Below are 17,514 nucleotides of genomic sequence, written 5' to 3' on the forward strand. Positions count from 1 at the left end.
TATTTTATGCATGAATGAGATTATAGTCCATCACTGGCCACTGGCAGTTTCTAACCAAACATATCAGAGACTATCTAATTAAATAGACGGGATATACTTTCTCAGTGGTCCTGGAATAATCTCACATTTTAGTAGCTCTCATAATAAAAATGGGACATTTTTAGACACTTTGTGTCCTTACATTTTGGATAATTAAATTTCAGAGGTTTTATGAAAGAATTTGCTGAGCATGCACAAGTATGTCAATGCTGCTCTGCTTAACTTTCATAGTTACACATTCAGGAACTGCCTGTTACAATACAGACTTTTCCTGTTGGTAGCTGTGCAGCTCCACTACAGCACAGTGAATCAAAAAATAACTGCACCCACAGACACCGTTCTGCAGTTAGATCTAAAATTATGATGTTTTGTTGAAGGTGTCGTTCAGGCTTTTTTTTGGTGGTGCCCACTTTGCCTCAACATGGCTCATCTACGTCTGCAGTACTTCAGCTAGTGACATTTTGCAGAATGACTACCGACAAACCTCACATTATGCACGTTTAGGTGGAGAACCAATAACACCAAATTTTCCAGTTAAAAGTAAAGCGAGTGCTGGCGCCCAGATAGCTCAGTTGGTAGAGCGGGCGGCCATGTGTAGAGGTTTACACCTCGACGCAGCGGACCCGGGTTCGATTCCGAACTGCGGCCCTTTGCTGCATGTCATTCCCCCGCTCTCTCCCCTTTCACTTCTTCAGCTGTCCTATCATTAAAGGCCTAAAATGCCCAAAAAATAATCTTTTAAAAAAAAAAAAAAAAAAAAAAAAAAAAAAAAAAGTAAAGCGAGTGCTGCTGCAGTGTGTTGTCTAGCTCCTTGAAGGATAAAAAAAATAAAATAAAAAAAAAAAAACACGTTGTTTACATTTTACTTGCTGTGACTGCTTTACATTTTGGAGCCCTGAGGCTACTGTAGGTGGTGTCTCTTCCTTTAACTGTAGTGAGAAATCATTCAAGTCTAGAAAGAAGCCTTTGCTTTTTGGATTCTGAAGGACTGATTTAAAAGCCTGATTTTATCGTTTTAGTTTGAGATGGGTGAAAAATGTTTGGCACACTGCCAAAGTCGGCGGTAAAATATCTCATCTACATTCGGCTAGTTATCCATAGAATAAGACACATTTATCAAACAAAATGAAATCCAAGGTACATTACCAATAGCTCAAGGCACACACGAAAGCTGTGGTTGAGCAAATGAAGTGCAACTGATTCAGGTAACTCAATGAGCTTAATCAGCATCTTTTAGGGAACCAATTTAAATGCTCTACCTTTTAAACACTTACACCCAGGTATTAAACGCTTCACTAAAATTTATAAAAAAAAGGCCATACTTTTTAATATCACTGACTGGAACACATGCACACAGACCTGTCATCGATACTGTTCTGGTAGTAGATGTGGAGCAGCTTGTCTTTGATCCAGGAAATCTGTTTAGAGGCCTCCCTCCCTCCCTCTCCCTGCAGAGAGTACTTCCTGTAGATCGATGCCAGGCCCATCATGGCCTCCTTACGTACACGCCACTGATGAAGGAGCAAAGAAAAATAATAATGGGAGAAAAGTTACAATCATGACTACTAGTAAAATTGGAATTCTATGAGAAGCTACTGTACAGTGTCTCCAAAAGAAAAACTTGTCACAAAACCAAGGCTGGGCAATTTAAATGAGATAGACAGATCACGGTAGGGCTGGGCCCTACCAGACGGTTCTCACATTCTATTATTTGCCTTTACCTACTTAGTCATTATATCCACATTATTGATAATTATTTATCATAACTCTCATTGTGTATATACTTTGTGAAAGCACCAATAGTCAACCCCTATAATATTGCCACAATATCAATATTGAGTTATTTGGTAACAGATAGTGATATTTAGGTTTCTCCATATCTCCCAGCCCTAGATCACAATAGGAAGTTCTCTTAATAAGAAATTAGAATTATTAATTAGAAACTGATATACAGTCAACAAGCTACATTGCTTGAGAACCGAGAAAGAAAAAACAAACAAACAAAAAAAAAAACAGAGACAAAGCTATTACTAGCCAAACATAGCCGGATAGTTAGACTAAAGAGACAAGTGTTCCCTCAGAGGAAACTTCACAGGAAGTAGCAGCAGACTTAAATATCGAGAGCTGTTGTAGATAGCGAGGAACGAAGACATCGGTGGTGTGGAGACACTTTGGCTACTTAAAGCCCTGTTTGCCCCAAAATGGATGAGACAAAAATGCAGCTAGGCTAATGCTATCTAAAGTCCCACACAAAACAGAGGGGGGATGTATAATGTTTTCCAACCAAAGATGTGACAACAAAAGATGAGAAATTCCACAAACTACCAGCATCACCATCTAATAAAGTCCATAGAGTGCAAGGGCTTACACTCTAACTAGCAATTAGGTGCATCCCCTGGAACGAGCTACAGGGCTTTAAGAGAGTCACCTCAACAACAAACCATAACATAACTATGTGCTTTCCTCCAGTTAATAGACGCTTTTGAATTATTTTTTAATAGCAAAAAACTACATGGTGCGGACAGTTACCACCAAAAATTAGGGAGTTTAACATTTCACACAGCAGAGATTTAAAACTAGCAGGTTTGAAGATTTGTTTAATTTCGTATAACTAACTAAATAAATAAATAATTGTAGCTGTTTGCGGCTCATACAATTGTCATTGTTCAGGTTCTGACTACTACTAGGGAATCTTTAAGCTCAACAGAAATAACAGTGACTTAATTTATATTGTGATAAATATCTAAATTGGCTGAAATAAATGTGATTAGGTTTTTTTGGCCATATTGCCCAGGCCCACATACAACACGCTGATATGAGAACATACCAAGTCTAAACACACACAAAAAGGTGCCCACTTACTCTCTTGTCCAAAGTCCTCTCCTTAACAAAATTAAGCAATGCATCATTCACTAGAGACAAGTCTTTCTTGGCAGCAGTTACTATAGAGACGATGACGTCATGGCGGATGGCCTCCTCTGGGTCATGCGATCTGACCCTCAAGAATTCTGGGAAAGAAAACCGGAACAAATGAGTGGGATGTGGGAAAACCTGACCACCTCTAACACAGAAAATATCAAGCAATTGCTTCTCATTTCTTATAAATTGAAAGAAACCACAATAAGTATTTTTTTATTATAATTAGAAGCTTGTAAGTGGTAAAGTGTTGTGGTGTTACAACCATATAGTGGCAAAATAACAACACCGATCAAAATGAGCAGGTTTACCAAAAATGTATCTGCAAGAACAAAGTCAGTGCATTTCAGCTGATTTACCTGTGAGGTCTTTGGCCAGGTCTGGGTGGTTCATGAGACAATGACTGGCAAACTTGACACACTCCAGTCGGATAGGCACATGGATGTCATTAAACCTTTTGGGAAAATAAATGAATGTGATTATCAGCAACTCCACAAGGCAAAAACCCAGCAGGTATTTACTGCATGCACATTGCACACACAGCATTCCAAGACAACACTTTAATGACTGTAATGCAACAAAGTCATAAACCAAGAGACCAATCTTACAACAAGCTTATTTCAAACTGAATATAGCAACAAAAACTATCAAAAGTGTGTGTGTGTGTGTGTGTGTGTGTGTGTGTGTGTGTGAGTGAGAGAGTGACAAAGTATGACAAGGATAACATGAACGAAAGCTTGGTTTACCAAAGCTAACATGATGGTGTGAAACTACAACAACCCTGTTTCATATTAATGCAAGAGTGAACCACCAACAATAAGAAACAATAATGACATTTTTTTTATTTTTATTTTTTATTTTTAAAAGGATCTGTCGATGCCATAGCCACAACGCTGAAACCTACCTGCCCAGGTAACACTGCCAGAGTGGTTTGTTCTGTGCAGCCAACTCAGAGTCCTTGGCTCCAAACATCTTAGCCAGCAGCTTCACCACCTGCAGCCTCTCATCATTATCATTACTCTGCAGAGACAGAAGGAAGGTGAGAGACGGAGGAAAAACGATGCACAGAATTTGGCCGTGTCCAATGGACATACACTCCAAGACATTTAGATTGACTACGTTGGCAACATTACCACTTTCATAACAAAAAAAAAGCAGCAGTTTCTTTGGTATCGATCCTATTTTAGAATGAGCCTCAAAGAGGAAACAGCAGTGAGAATGGAAATGAGAAGTAAAGACAAAAGGAAGCCAGGAGGTAGGAAGGAGAGAGGTTGAAAAAGGAAAAGCAGTGGATAGAGAAAACAAATGATGAGAGATAAAGATGAAAAAATTGAGGGTGAGACAACGAATGAATGAGAGCCGGGGAGAGTGTGTAGTTTGTGGGGGAGAGATTATATCGCAGCTATTATTTTGAGGAGACGGCAGTGATCTACACTCCCTCTGAACAGTTAATGAGCGTTATCCATCAGCAGGAGGTCTTTATGAGATACTGCAGAGGCAACATTATGCTGACTGCTCTCTTTCTAAAACGAATCAACAAACCTGCAGAGAAAGTGAAAATGTGCAATTCTGTGGGTAATAGGTCAGAGAATTCTGGTTTTTAGTCTGCCGGCGATTCGATTTCGCCCTGCAGCTCAGGCTGAAAACCTGTACGTTTATCTATCCTGCTTCAGTTACAAATTTGCGGGAACCAATCACAAACTGGCTCATCAACCTGGCGCGCTATTGGCAGGTTTAACATGATGACGAAATAGAAGCGACCAAGCAGCTTCTTGTTTACGTTCAACAAGTCGGCCACCAAAGCGCAGCAACCCGCTGATGCCGCTGTCGCTGCTACGTCACCCAGATCGTTGGTCTGATTGGTTGAAGGACTATCCAATTGCATACAGAGTCATTTGAACTATGCCCGTTGATCACGCCTCTTGTGCAGTAGAAAATACAGAGCAGACTCCCCAGACTAATGTTCAATCTTAAAAGAATGAGCTTGGTCTGGTGATAGCCAGACTACTGGTGTGTGGATGAACTCATTTTAACCCAGCTTCCATTTCTATAACTGCTTTTAATATCACAACAAAATCGAATAACAACAATAACCATTATAATCATAATTATGTTTTCTATCGGTCAAATGCCCCAATAAAGTGCAGTAAGGTGTATTGCACAAAACAATTGCACTAATAACATGATATGAGAAATGTAAGACAGTCCATTTAGGCACACGAAGCAGAACAAAAAGGTAGACATTAAAAGTCTGAGAAACCACAAAGCAGTTTGGTGTTTTTTTTCTATACCTTGAGCTTAAACTCGAGCTGCGGCAGCACTGAGAGCAGCAGATGGCTGTCTATGTTGTAAAGCTCCAAGATGAGGTCAAAAACATGTTCAGACAGATCGCTGACTGAGGTCTTTCCCAGCATCAGCACCTGGTTGAAGAACTGATGAAGAGGACAGAGAGGGAGGAATAATGGTTAATGATAATACCATCTCATCTAAAAGACATCCTACATGGCCCTGCAACTCAAGCTGTGACTTTTCTGACATACACCTCCCTTTTCAAGGCATTCTTGAGGATCTGCATATGTCTGCATGCAACAGATGTAGAGGCAGAGGCTCAGATTACATTAGCGGTCAGGAAAAAGTAAGAATGTGCTACAAAGACCACAAGGTGATTTATTGACATAGTTATCTTTGTGAAGAAGTTCTCTTGATTCTTGCTCCGCCTCTATGGTGAAGTCAAAGGTCAGGCACAGAACAACTTCTCTGGAGCCATTAGGGATTCAGTGTTTTACTCAAACACACCTCTGCATGAACCGGGATCCTCCAGTTGGCCTATTACACCCTATTCCAGTAGCCTCTGTTAAATCTTATTTTACGACACTGAAGCTGCATGTGTATGATGTGAGCCTCAGCACCATTATTTGGATGCATAAACTATGTTCAACAGCTCATTTTAATGAGCAACGCATCACAAAGCTTCATCATTTGCCCAGTTATAAACCCCTTCGATGCCAAGACATTTCTAGCATGGCTGGCCCTGGTTCAAATACACTGGCAGTGCTAGTATCATGCTTCCCATTAGGCTACACAAGACAAACTTACAAGCTACAGCATATGCATTGTTTCACCAATGACTGTTACAGCTCTCAACAAGTTTTGTTTCTAAATTGTATGGCTATTACAGGACGTACATATCTGCAAGGTATCCAGTGTTAAATATCCATATAGCCATAGATATAAAAGTGTAAAGACAAAAAATAAACAAGAGTGTGTCTTACATTGGTGATGTATGGTTCAATAGCCTGAGCGGTCCTCTTCAGCAGAGCTTTGGCCAGGTCATACGCTTGTTTATTCAAATTCTAGACAGAAAAACAAGTGGTGAATAAAACAGCAGGTCGGAGAACATGTACGGACAAATGTTTAAAAAAAAACTACATAATTATTATATATAATTGTTGTTCTTCACTCAACAGAATCCCATTTGGATGCTTGTACTAGACACAGATGTCCACAGATGTTTGTTCACAAACTCTTAAGCTGCTTTACCTATTCTCACCTGCAGGGGTCTCACTGAATTACAGGGTATGGACAATGATATACTGACAACTCAATTCTGACCATCAGTTACTGAACAGTCTCTACTTTTATCCACATTCATGGTGGGACTCTGTGTGTGTGTGTGTGTGCGCGCGCACGTGCATGCGTGTATACGTGAATTGCTTTTTGTGTGATCGTGCCCATTTAGTGCATTTGTACATTGTGCTCATACCTTGTGTGCTGGGACCAGATTGACCAACACGGTGTCCAACAACTCCTGTGATACAGTGTCTCCTTCGCAGATGATGGAGCTCATCAGGTCCACCATATGCATGTGCACCTTCTGGTTGTGGCCATTGCTAGGGAAACAAGGCAAGTGGGGTCAAAAAATGGCATCATTGTATGACTTATTAAATATAATAATCGACACTGGTTCCTATTGAGGAATCTGCATGAAATTGACTAGCTTTAGGTATATTATAATAATCCAAGATAGTTTTTAGAGTGTTAAGATTTAATTTGCTGACAGCAGACATTTTGTAGGTTTCATGTTCTTCACTTGCTGAATCTCTCATCTTGAAAACAAACCCTCACACAAACAGACCGCAATGCACTGATCACACAGAGGGTGGGTGTACTCGCTCATTATGATCTGCATTACAGCGGGAGGCAACGCTTATTACCTAGATTTGTATCTCGACGACTGCTGTCCTCAACGCTGCCAGGCATTACTAGTCTCATTACCTCCCATTTACTGATAGTGTCCCTAACACACACAAAAACAAAGGCTGTATTCCCCTACACCTTCTAGCTCACTGCAAATATTTCAAGCATAGCTCTTTAGATTACTCCTATATAATGAATTAAAAAAAAAAAAAAAAAAAAAAAAAAAAAAAGCATTGTGCTGGCACAACCTTGAGACACAACCAAAATTCTGTTCCAATGGCAAAGAGCCAAGTTCTGTACTGCAGAATTCAGCCCTCAAGGTCGTGTTCAGCAGAGTGAAATTGAGAGTGGGGTTAGGAGGAAGGAGAGGAGAGCAGGGAGGGCAATCAAAGAGAAACAACTGGACTGCTACTGTGCCGTTTCATGATGTTGCAGTGAAGACAGATTGAGCTGTGATAGGGAGCTATAAGGGTTCATTTATGACATTAAGGACTGTCGCAGCCAAAAGAAAGAAGGGAATGTTAAAAAAATAAAATAGATGGGCACACATACACAGCAACACATATGGACACACAAATATGAACTGTCAGATTGAGGTGGGCTTTGATAAAAAGGACTTACTTGATGACCTGGAAGAGTGTTCTGTAAAGCTGGGTGAATATCTCATTGCTGTCTTCAAGCTCAAAGCAAATATTGTAGGACTTCACCCATGCTATGTTCTGAACAAAAAGAGAGGAGGCAGGATGTTAGTAAAAATGCAATTTACAATGCAGATGCAAACTAGGAAAGTGAAAGAAGAATGTGGTAAAGGGGGCGAAAGATAGCTATGTTTGCTTATTTGTTAACTCTCAACAATAATCTCCCAAAAACCAAATCAAACTCATTTCCCTTTTAAAACTGCAATAACCACTTTGGCCACTTGGAGCAGCACAAACATGTCGCAAACACAACATTAACATTTCCTTACCTTTTAATCAATGGCAAACTTGTTAACAAAAAGTTACACATCCAACAGTTACAGAGCAACATTATAAATAATTTGGAGTCCTGTTTCTAACTACATACATGATGAATTCAAATACAGTATTTACTCTCCTTTAGCTCCATTTTGGTCTCTAACAACTCCTGAAAGAAATATCTAGCTTTTTAGCTGCTAAATGCTCAACTATGTTCACCAGCTAGTCGCTGTCTGTCAGTCTGCTGGGTTTATCACTATCAGACACCTCTCACATTACAGAGGTCATTTGATACTGTTATTACATATAAAAAAGAAAAAAAGATTCAAATTATAAAATTAACTAAACAAGCTCTGTTAGCATAGTTTGCCTGTTTGTTTTTTTTTAGGATAAGTTCAGTTGTTTTTTTTATTCCATATTAAACTTCACAACTTTATCTTATATACCTGCCTACTGTAGCTAATCATTTGGATTGTACTGCTGTTGCATGAAGGGAAAAGCAATTAATAAGTAGCAAGTTAGATTTTCTCCATCTCACAATTGCTACACTCGCTCTCACCATCATTTATTTAATACGATACGGTTACATAAGATCTTCAAAACACACATGCATTAGTAAATGTATTGAGAGTAATACTAAAACAAAAATTCTAAACAACTGGCAATGCCTATATGCACAATATGAACCACCTGGTCAACAAGCCATACACCAACTGAAGTCCTGCACAGGTTAAGTTGCTCACATTTACCTTGTGGGTAAGTATGCCTGTTGCCATTTATAAACCATTAAATCAAATATTCCACCAGCAAAAAAGTACAAAAACAGAATTTTTCTGCCCGATATACAGTGGATTACTAATTATTAGCACAAGACAAACAATATTTAAGACCATCAAAAGGTTCAACAGTGCAAGTGTGCTGTGGGAGTTTGTTGACAGTAGGGATGTCACGAGAACATTTGCTACCAAGTCGGTACCAAACTTCTGAAAACGTGTAGGTACTCGTTTTTTTTTACAGTACCATAGGTAACAAGGGATGCAATACTTCCAGATCTGACGGCGTATACGCCCACAAGTGGGAAAAATGGAGCGCCTCATCTCTGTGCACATTGCTCTGACGCTTGACCCGACCGCAGTCAGCCTCTGGCTTCACACCGTACATCTAGCTACAGCAACGGCTTTCACGACTTCACCTGGAGCTCTCTAACTAGGGCTGGGCCAGAATTCAATACTTTTTAGGCACCGACTGAACTGCCTCTAAAAGTATTGATTATCGATGCCTCATCATTCAATAGCCAATTTCAATACCTAAGGAGTAAATCTCATTAGTGTCAGTGAGCCCATAAGCATGCAGCATGCTTCTACCAAGATCTAATAATGTCTTTGATTGGCTGTCTATCGTTACACGTCGTTAACCTGACTCCGCCAGATGGATTGCTTCGCATTTGCTCGGCATATCCATCTGGGAACTTTCCGTTGGAGAACTTTTGGGAAGGGGCGAAAATACTGGTTAGCTGATTGGATAAACCATCTGTCTGTCTATCACCTATGTTGGTGATAGACGGGCCAAATCAAATCAACTAATCAGATCAACAAAGCGTATGAAAATAAAACCACAAGCCCCTGCTGCTGCAGGCAAAGGATAGCTCGTTAGCTCAGCAAGCAAGCAACATGTCGGTAAAGGATATTTGCCGTTTGTTTAACGAGAATTTAGGAATAAAAAGGCACCCTTTCAGGTTCCCGGTCCATATTCCAAAAGAAGGATCCAAGAGAAAAAAGCATTAGCGAGCAGCTAACAGAATTAGGGCTACCGCTGCCTGAAAATACTGGTTAGCTGATTGGATAAACCATCTGTCTATCACCACCTTAGGGCGGGTCAACGAATATTCTAAATTCGAATATATATTCGACAAGTTTTAAAAAAACGAATTTCGAAGGTGAAAATTAATATTCAAATAAAAAAAAAAAAAAAAAAAAAGTGAAAAAAACCGCTGGCGGTAGCAGAGGCTGTCTGCTTCGCTAACGCGCCTGAAAGCCGTTACATACCGGATGCAGCCCAGCTGGCGCATACAAATGTGACATCAAGAAATCTCCGTGACTATTTATACCTGCGCTGGTGACACTAGCTGCAGCCTTCTCCTGAACAGCGGTGGCGCTAATGAGCAAATGCTACCGACGCTGCTCCTTCTACGGACTAGAAGAAGAAGAAGAAGGTAAACAACGGCAAAACTGGCAGCAGCATTGCCGTCAATGCTTCGATGTGATTCAGTGACCTATTTCGTCGGATCGAGCCTTTCATTCACCATAAAAGAACTCATCTTAACCCGGTAAGTTTACCAGAGAGACCTGCAGTCACTCAGAGTCCTGGCATCCGGTTGTTGGTGAACTCATTCAGGCTCATGTTTCCGCTTTGTCGCGCACCGCTTGACATTTTGACGTCACGATGTCTCGCGCCACCTTGGATGCATGCGCAACCAGATGTTCGAATAGTTCGAATATTCTGTGTTACTTTAGAGGGAATATTCGAATGTCATTTTTGAGCAATTTTGACAGCCCTACACCACCTAAACCCGCCTCAAAACCAACGCTGACTGGCCCGGTTGTTTGGCGACAGCTCCAAATTTTCTGATTGATCTACGAGTGAAAAACTGGAGCTCGCGAGATCAGGAAGGTCTCACGAGGCTAACACGTCGTAGAGACACGCAGGAAAAACTCTACGTTATGCACATAGATGGGGCTCACGTAGTAGGAGCTGAAAAATAAAAAGATTTGTGCCGTAATGTATTTTTGTATTGATTATGAGTATTGGTATCGAAAAAAGTATCGTTTAGGAACCGGTAACAACGTAAGAGTATTTGTATCAGTACTGGTATCGAATATTTTTGAACAATACCCAGCCCTATCCCAAACAGAAAGCAAATCTTTTTCTCTCTGCCGTTGTCTATCACAGCCTAACATTAGCTAACATTACTGACATTAGCTAACTTTAGCGCTTGTTTTAGTAGACCTCTATAACGTCAGTTAAGGAAGTTTTCACACCTATAGTTCGTTTGCTTTGGTCCGAATCAGTTGGTGAGTTTGTAAACTTGGAGTGATGTCCCCTTGGTTCGGTTTAGTTTCACACCTGGAATAATCCAAGCGTACCAAAATGCGTCATCACAAATCACGCAAGAACGAACGGTAATTTCTCTTATTGGTCGGATCTGGGGCGGAGTTAAGAAAGTAAATACAGGAAGAAGGTCCTGTGTAATATTTCTTGCAACTCCATGGTCAAACCAGGTCATTACAATAAATAATCGCACATTGTTTCGCGAGCAGACTTCACTCTGCTCTGCCGGTGTCTGTCTCCAACATCAGCAGCGGCTGGTTTGACCAAGGAGATGAGAGTGACGGACGGCGAGCTTGACTGCTGTCTATTTCTATTAAGGAGAAACACTGCAAGCTGCTACAGTTTGCTGCTCTGCCGCATCCGAGATTGCAAAGCACACCTGAATACAGGAGACATTAGCTCAGTCGACTTGCTGAGTACACATAGTTGGTGCGGTTCGAGGTCGGATCATATTCTCACCGCAAACGAACCTCTCCAGAGTTCGATTGAAAGCGTTGAATGTTCTTTGTTTTTTATTGTTTTTTCAATTCATGATCATGCATACACATCTAAAAAACCCTTTCAGCCAGCCAGAAACAGTAGCTGCATCTCATGCCCCTTATTCGATCGCTCCTCGACTCCTCGGCTGAACCGGCAGTTGCTCTGTCCCTCCTCGGTGAAGTCCGTCTCAAAGCTCTATTTCTGCCCCGAGGCGCGAGCATCGAGGAGGGATCATCGAGGAGCCTTGCAGCTGAAGGTGTTGCTAACTCCGCCAAAACAGCTGACAAATTTCACGTGACAGTTCAGAGGAAAGGACGTCTCAATCTAAAACACATTTGCTCGTTGCCTCGCTCCTCCGATTTCACTTTGTAGTTACAGGTTGTGAGCATTAATTAGGCTGCCAGCCTAAAATTTTACTTCCTTCTAAACCAACAAAAGGTGATTAGAGATCTTTGAGTTTTAATTATTTATACATGTAGCTACTTGTTGAAAGCAAGCATCTACAGCTAAATGTTGAAAGCCACATTTCTAGATTCGATGAGGGATTCTAAGGGATTCAGACTTAACAAGGAGATACAAAACCGGATTTGATAAAAATACAAACCTACCTCAAGCAGGTAGAAGTATCTGTTGAACTGGGCACTTTTAGTGTCCTCCAGTCCTTTGAGCTGTCTTGTGATGAACATGAAAATGTCCTGGAGAAAGAAAGAAACACACATGGTGAATGCTCTACACACACACACAACGTCATTAGAAAAACATAACTTGTTACTGAATGTTAATTTGTGCCTGTCTAATAAACTGTGTGAGTGCTGTGAAGTCTCCAGCCAAATGACGCACACATTTCAGGCCAGCTTCCACTCAAACAAATTGGCAAATGAAAATACAAATACATTTGTCAGAATGAAGTGAATATTCCAGAGAAGATTCAACAGGGTAATGTAATCAAACCGTGAGTAATCCTGAGGGAGCAGCGTGATGTAATTTTGCAGTATTTTGTTTAATGTGCCCGAGCAATATATTCATCATCTTACTTTGAGTTTATCTGGGGAGGTGTAGGGCGCCTCTGGGGCGTAAATCCTGAATATATCTGCCAGACAGCAGGCCACCAGCAGACGCACGTCCTTATCTGGATGTTTGAGGAAGAAGTCTGAGGCCAGGTGGAGGGCCAGGTTCAGGTACAGCTCCTTCTCTTCCTCAGAGTCCTGGTCCATGTCCATGAAGGTCTTCACAACCATCTGAAAGAGGGGTGGGGGTGGGGGTATTGATTTGGGGGAGAAGGTGCAGGAGGTTGGTGGCTGGAAACTAAATAGCTAGGTGAATTTTTAACTAGCTCAAATGTGCAAGGAGGTGTAAAGTCTCTTAGTGGCATTCCATTTGTGACAAGTCAAAAAGCAAACTTCAAATAAAAACAAAAATCTTTCAATAATGCATCAGTACTTAACGGATCAGTAATCTTAACAAAATTTAAATATTACTACTAATTACCTATAGGCTACGAACACTTAGAAAACAATCAAAAAACAACCACAGTACAGTGCAACCACACAGTAAACAGAGGAGACGCTGCTGCAGCAGACGCTGACCTTGAGCCTGCGGACCATTTCTTCTTTGGAGATTTTGTCAGAGATCTCCTTGACCCCCGGGGGGTAGGTCACCTTCCCGTCTGTGACTCGAGCTTTAGAGTGAGCCATTCTCTTTAGCTCTTCACTGCCTGAGGAAAGACAGAGTAACGTCATAAATTAGAGAAGAGTCAGAAAGGAGGTGAGACCGAGAACACAGAAAGAGGGACTAAAAACCTAAAACCTTGAAGAATTGCATGTACCTCAAAAAAAAAGCAAAAAAAAAAAAAGCAAGAAAAGGCATAACTATTTGGAACCCAAGGCAAATCTTTTTAATACTTGGGAGCTTTGAAAGAAGTCTGCAATAGAGACTTTTGAAATATTCAGCGAGGTATTCACAGCGCAGTAGCCTTCTACCAGCTCTGAATCACAGATGGAATTGCTGCATTCAGAGAGCAGGCTGACTTTTCACTGCGAGCTGCTGCTACCATTGTGCACATTTCATTACCATGGCCACTAGCCTGTCAAAGTTAGACCCAATTCATGTTTAGGGCATTCACATGACGCAAAATGTGCTTTGACTTTCAACTGAGTACACTGCTAATAATCAGAATCTGACATATCAGTAACAACATTTTACCATACAAGGAATTTGCTTCAGTGTATTACATAAACATAGTAAGAGAATATTAAATTAAATTTAAGCAAGTATTGCAATAACCAAGAAACATAGAAGAAAAAGGACAATACAAATGTGAAAAAACTAAAGTTTGAAACAACATATCTAAACTAAAATAAGAGAGGTGTGCAGTTTTTAGAAGTGTAAAAGGAATATGCACTACACAGAGATATAGTCCCAAAGATGTGCATTAATTTAATGCATATAGACAGATGTGAAGGCTCATGGCATGATCAGCCATGCTGCACTTTACACCGCTCTTCGGCAACAGCTACTTAACTGACCCGTCTCACCTTGCCACTGCTTTTTGTCCATTAAAAGATATTAGAAAGAAATTTATCCAACAGGGAATATGATTTCATTTTAACTCCTACAACTTACCTTCATCAGACAAACTAAAGCCTGACTCATAGTTCATGAATATACAAAAGTCTGTGGTGGACCGGAGTGTGCAATGATTACAAATGTTTTATGATTTGATACTTCGAGGGAGTTAATAAAATATGTACAACATTCAATTCATTTTGTGATCAATAAATTAGAAGACTACACTACAGTCAGAGGGCAGATAGCAGTATTAACCAAAACGATACTTTCCTCCAGCCTCATGTCATGGTCTCTTTTCATGCTAGTTTTCTCAACTGTTCAGGTCAAAGTTTACAGGACTGTTGTGACTCAAAACTGCTTTTATATAGGCCTTAGTGGTCCCCTAATACTGTATCTGAAGTCTCTTACTGAAATTCAGCCTTGGTGCAGAATTACAGCCACTAGACCCAGTCCCACAATGAGCTTTCCTTAGTATGTGCCATTTCTGTGTCTGTGGCTATTGAGGAGAGAGTGGGGGGACAAGGTGGAGGGTGGGGGTGTGGCCTTGACCAACTGCCACTTTGCTCGTTTGAAAGCCATGATGTCTCTCTCTCATGGGTGGGCCAAATTCTCTGGGCGGGCAAAGCAGAGAAAGGGGAGGTAACTTTTCTCCTTATGACCTCATAAAGGAGAAGATTCCAGATCGGCCCATCTGAGCTTTCATTTTCTCAAAGGCAGAGCAGGATACCCAGGGCTCGGTTTACACTTATCGCCATTTTTAGTCACTGGGGGACCATAGGAAGGCTGGGGGAACGTATATTAATGTTAAAAAAACTCATAAAGTGAAATTGTCATGCCATGGAACCTTTAAATATACAAAACCTACAATTAACTGAATTAATTTAATATATTGCCCAACCCTAATATCACCTGAAAGCTGATATATATACTGAATGTTAATATATATATATATATATATATATATATATATATATATATATATATATATATATATATATATATATATATATATATATATATATATATATATATATATATATATATATATATATATATATATATATATATATACACATACACATACACATACACACACACACAACTGAAAAAAATTGTCTCCGTAAAGTTTAAACACAACGCAGATTTCGGTTCCTCATTACAGTGCCACTTAAATGTCTGCGCTGCTCTCTGATGCTCCCTAACTCTATGGCTGTGTTTTTGTAATTCAATAAGACCATCAGAACCACCATCCAGGAGAAAAAAAAGAAAAAAGAAAAAAAAAGGTAAATGGCTAAATTTATGTGCCACTTTTATCCAATGTGCTTTACAATTTGCCACCTATTCACATACACTCAGAGTGGCACAGCAGTGGAAACTGTGGTGAAATCAGATGACTGATTAATCAATGCATTATAGCCAATGGTAATGATTCTGCTGTACATTAAGATTTGTTGAGTCATGAACAAACCACATTGTAAAAATGTCAAACATTGAGCAACTGTGCTGCGGGTTAACTGAGGTGTTAAGCATCAAACTGCCCAAAACTGAGCTTGCATGTTAGTTTGTCTTTGCGAGGCTGATAAAGGAGCAGCACACAGAAAAACAGTTTGAGCACCTGCTGTTTACATAGCAGGGATTTGGACACAACTTGTTAGAAAAACATGGAAAGAATGTAAATGCATTTATACAACTGAAAGTTATAAAAAAGCTCCCAACAAAATCCAACCTCATGGTCTTTATTGGGTTGTAGAGGCATTTTCACACAGTATTTGAGTACCTTGCCTCTCCCTTTAAGATTATTAACCAGATCCATGTATGTGCCAATTTAAAAAAGGTCCCATGGAATGGAAATGTCACTTTGAGGTTTTTTAACATTAATATGTGGTCCCCAGTGGCTAAAAATGGCGATAGGTGTAAACCGAGCCCTGGGTATCCTGCTCTGCCTTTGAGAAAATGAAAGCTCAGATGCCACCGTTGAATCAAAATAAAACTTTCCTCTTATTTGTGAAAGTAGGCATGTGACCCGTTTCAACTCCACCCCTCAGAGAATCGGAATCGATAAGAACAGGAATTGAAAGGAAGAATCGGAATTGGAATCAGAATCGTTAAAATCCAAACAATGCCCAACTCTAATTGCACGTGATCGCTAGTAAACATATTACACTTGCTCTGCTAGTCTATCGTTCAGGACAAGATCCTGTTGCCTGGTGGTGGGTAGGCCTGTCACGATAACAAATTTTGCTGGACGATAAATTGTCCCAGAAATTATTGCGATAAACGATAATATTGTCATTGAAAGACCATTTGCATCTAATATAATGATAATGGCATAATAATGCAGGTACACCTTTTCAAAGATCAATATACTTTTATTTCTAAAGAATATTTAACACTGGAACTGGAAGACATTTTAAATATCCACAATATGTCTTTGATCTCCTTTAGTATGTCGTCTTTCACGCTCATGTACAGTTGTGGGATTGCCGTTTGTGACACGTAAGTTCTCAGACTACAGACTCTGTACTACATTTTACAATTGTTTAACACAAAATATTAAATTTAAATAATATATAATTAATAAATTAAATCTATCTGTATGGCTATATGCCACATGGCCAGTAAATGTACCAAAATAGTTCTGTTTTTCAGTCTTCATTTTGGCGAAGGTGCGGCTTCTGCTCCTCTTCAGGTCGGAGCTTCGTGGGGGCGGGCGCGGACACACACACACACACACACACACACACACACACACACACACACACACACACACACACACACACACACACACACACACACACACACACACACACACACACACACACACACACACACACACACACACACACACACACACACACACACACACACACACAACTCTGACATACTTTCCACACTCCGTGTCCGCGGACAGCTGTAGGCTTGTACCGTTAATGTTCTGTGCGTTGTTGGACACATGCAGCCACTTTCCTGAAACCGCTTGCGAGACTGACAAGTCCAGCGGCGTGTATGTCCGAGCCTGTCTCCACCCCCTCCACCTGCAGGTTGTCAGTTGTGTGGTTTGGAATGAAAGGAAGAAAACGGGACGCCAAGTAACCCGGTGGATATCGCTCATATACTTTTTTTTTTGACGGCGCCTTAACTGCAAAGTGCTGCGGGAAACCCTGCTCCAACTCTCAACTAGTGTTTTTCTGTCTCTCTCTCTCGGCCTGGAGTCCCGCCCACCAAAGACCATGCGACTGACAAGAGGGTT

At 40.5% G+C, this 17,514-nt stretch overlaps 1 protein-coding gene across 1 annotated transcript in view; it reads right to left on the reverse strand.

Moving 5' to 3' along the window:
• Positions 1–17,514, reverse strand: part of pds5b (PDS5 cohesin associated factor B) — a 37,589-nt gene that overhangs the window by 11,633 nt on the left and 8,442 nt on the right. The window contains exons 3-13 of the mRNA XM_028594893.1: positions 13,283–13,410; positions 12,731–12,934; positions 12,305–12,391; positions 7,774–7,871; positions 6,719–6,845; positions 6,228–6,308; positions 5,247–5,387; positions 3,860–3,975; positions 3,315–3,409; positions 2,902–3,047; positions 1,399–1,550 (exon numbers count right to left, since the gene is read on the reverse strand). Of these exons, the coding sequence (XP_028450694.1) occupies positions 1,399–1,550; positions 2,902–3,047; positions 3,315–3,409; positions 3,860–3,975; positions 5,247–5,387; positions 6,228–6,308; positions 6,719–6,845; positions 7,774–7,871; positions 12,305–12,391; positions 12,731–12,934; positions 13,283–13,390 (1,355 nt within the window). The 5' untranslated portion in view covers positions 13,391–13,410. The remainder of the gene's footprint in view (positions 1–1,398; positions 1,551–2,901; positions 3,048–3,314; positions 3,410–3,859; positions 3,976–5,246; positions 5,388–6,227; positions 6,309–6,718; positions 6,846–7,773; positions 7,872–12,304; positions 12,392–12,730; positions 12,935–13,282; positions 13,411–17,514) is intronic.

This window comes from Perca flavescens, chromosome 13, assembly GCF_004354835.1.
Source record: "Perca flavescens isolate YP-PL-M2 chromosome 13, PFLA_1.0, whole genome shotgun sequence".
Lineage (NCBI taxonomy): Eukaryota > Metazoa > Chordata > Actinopteri > Perciformes > Percidae > Perca > Perca flavescens.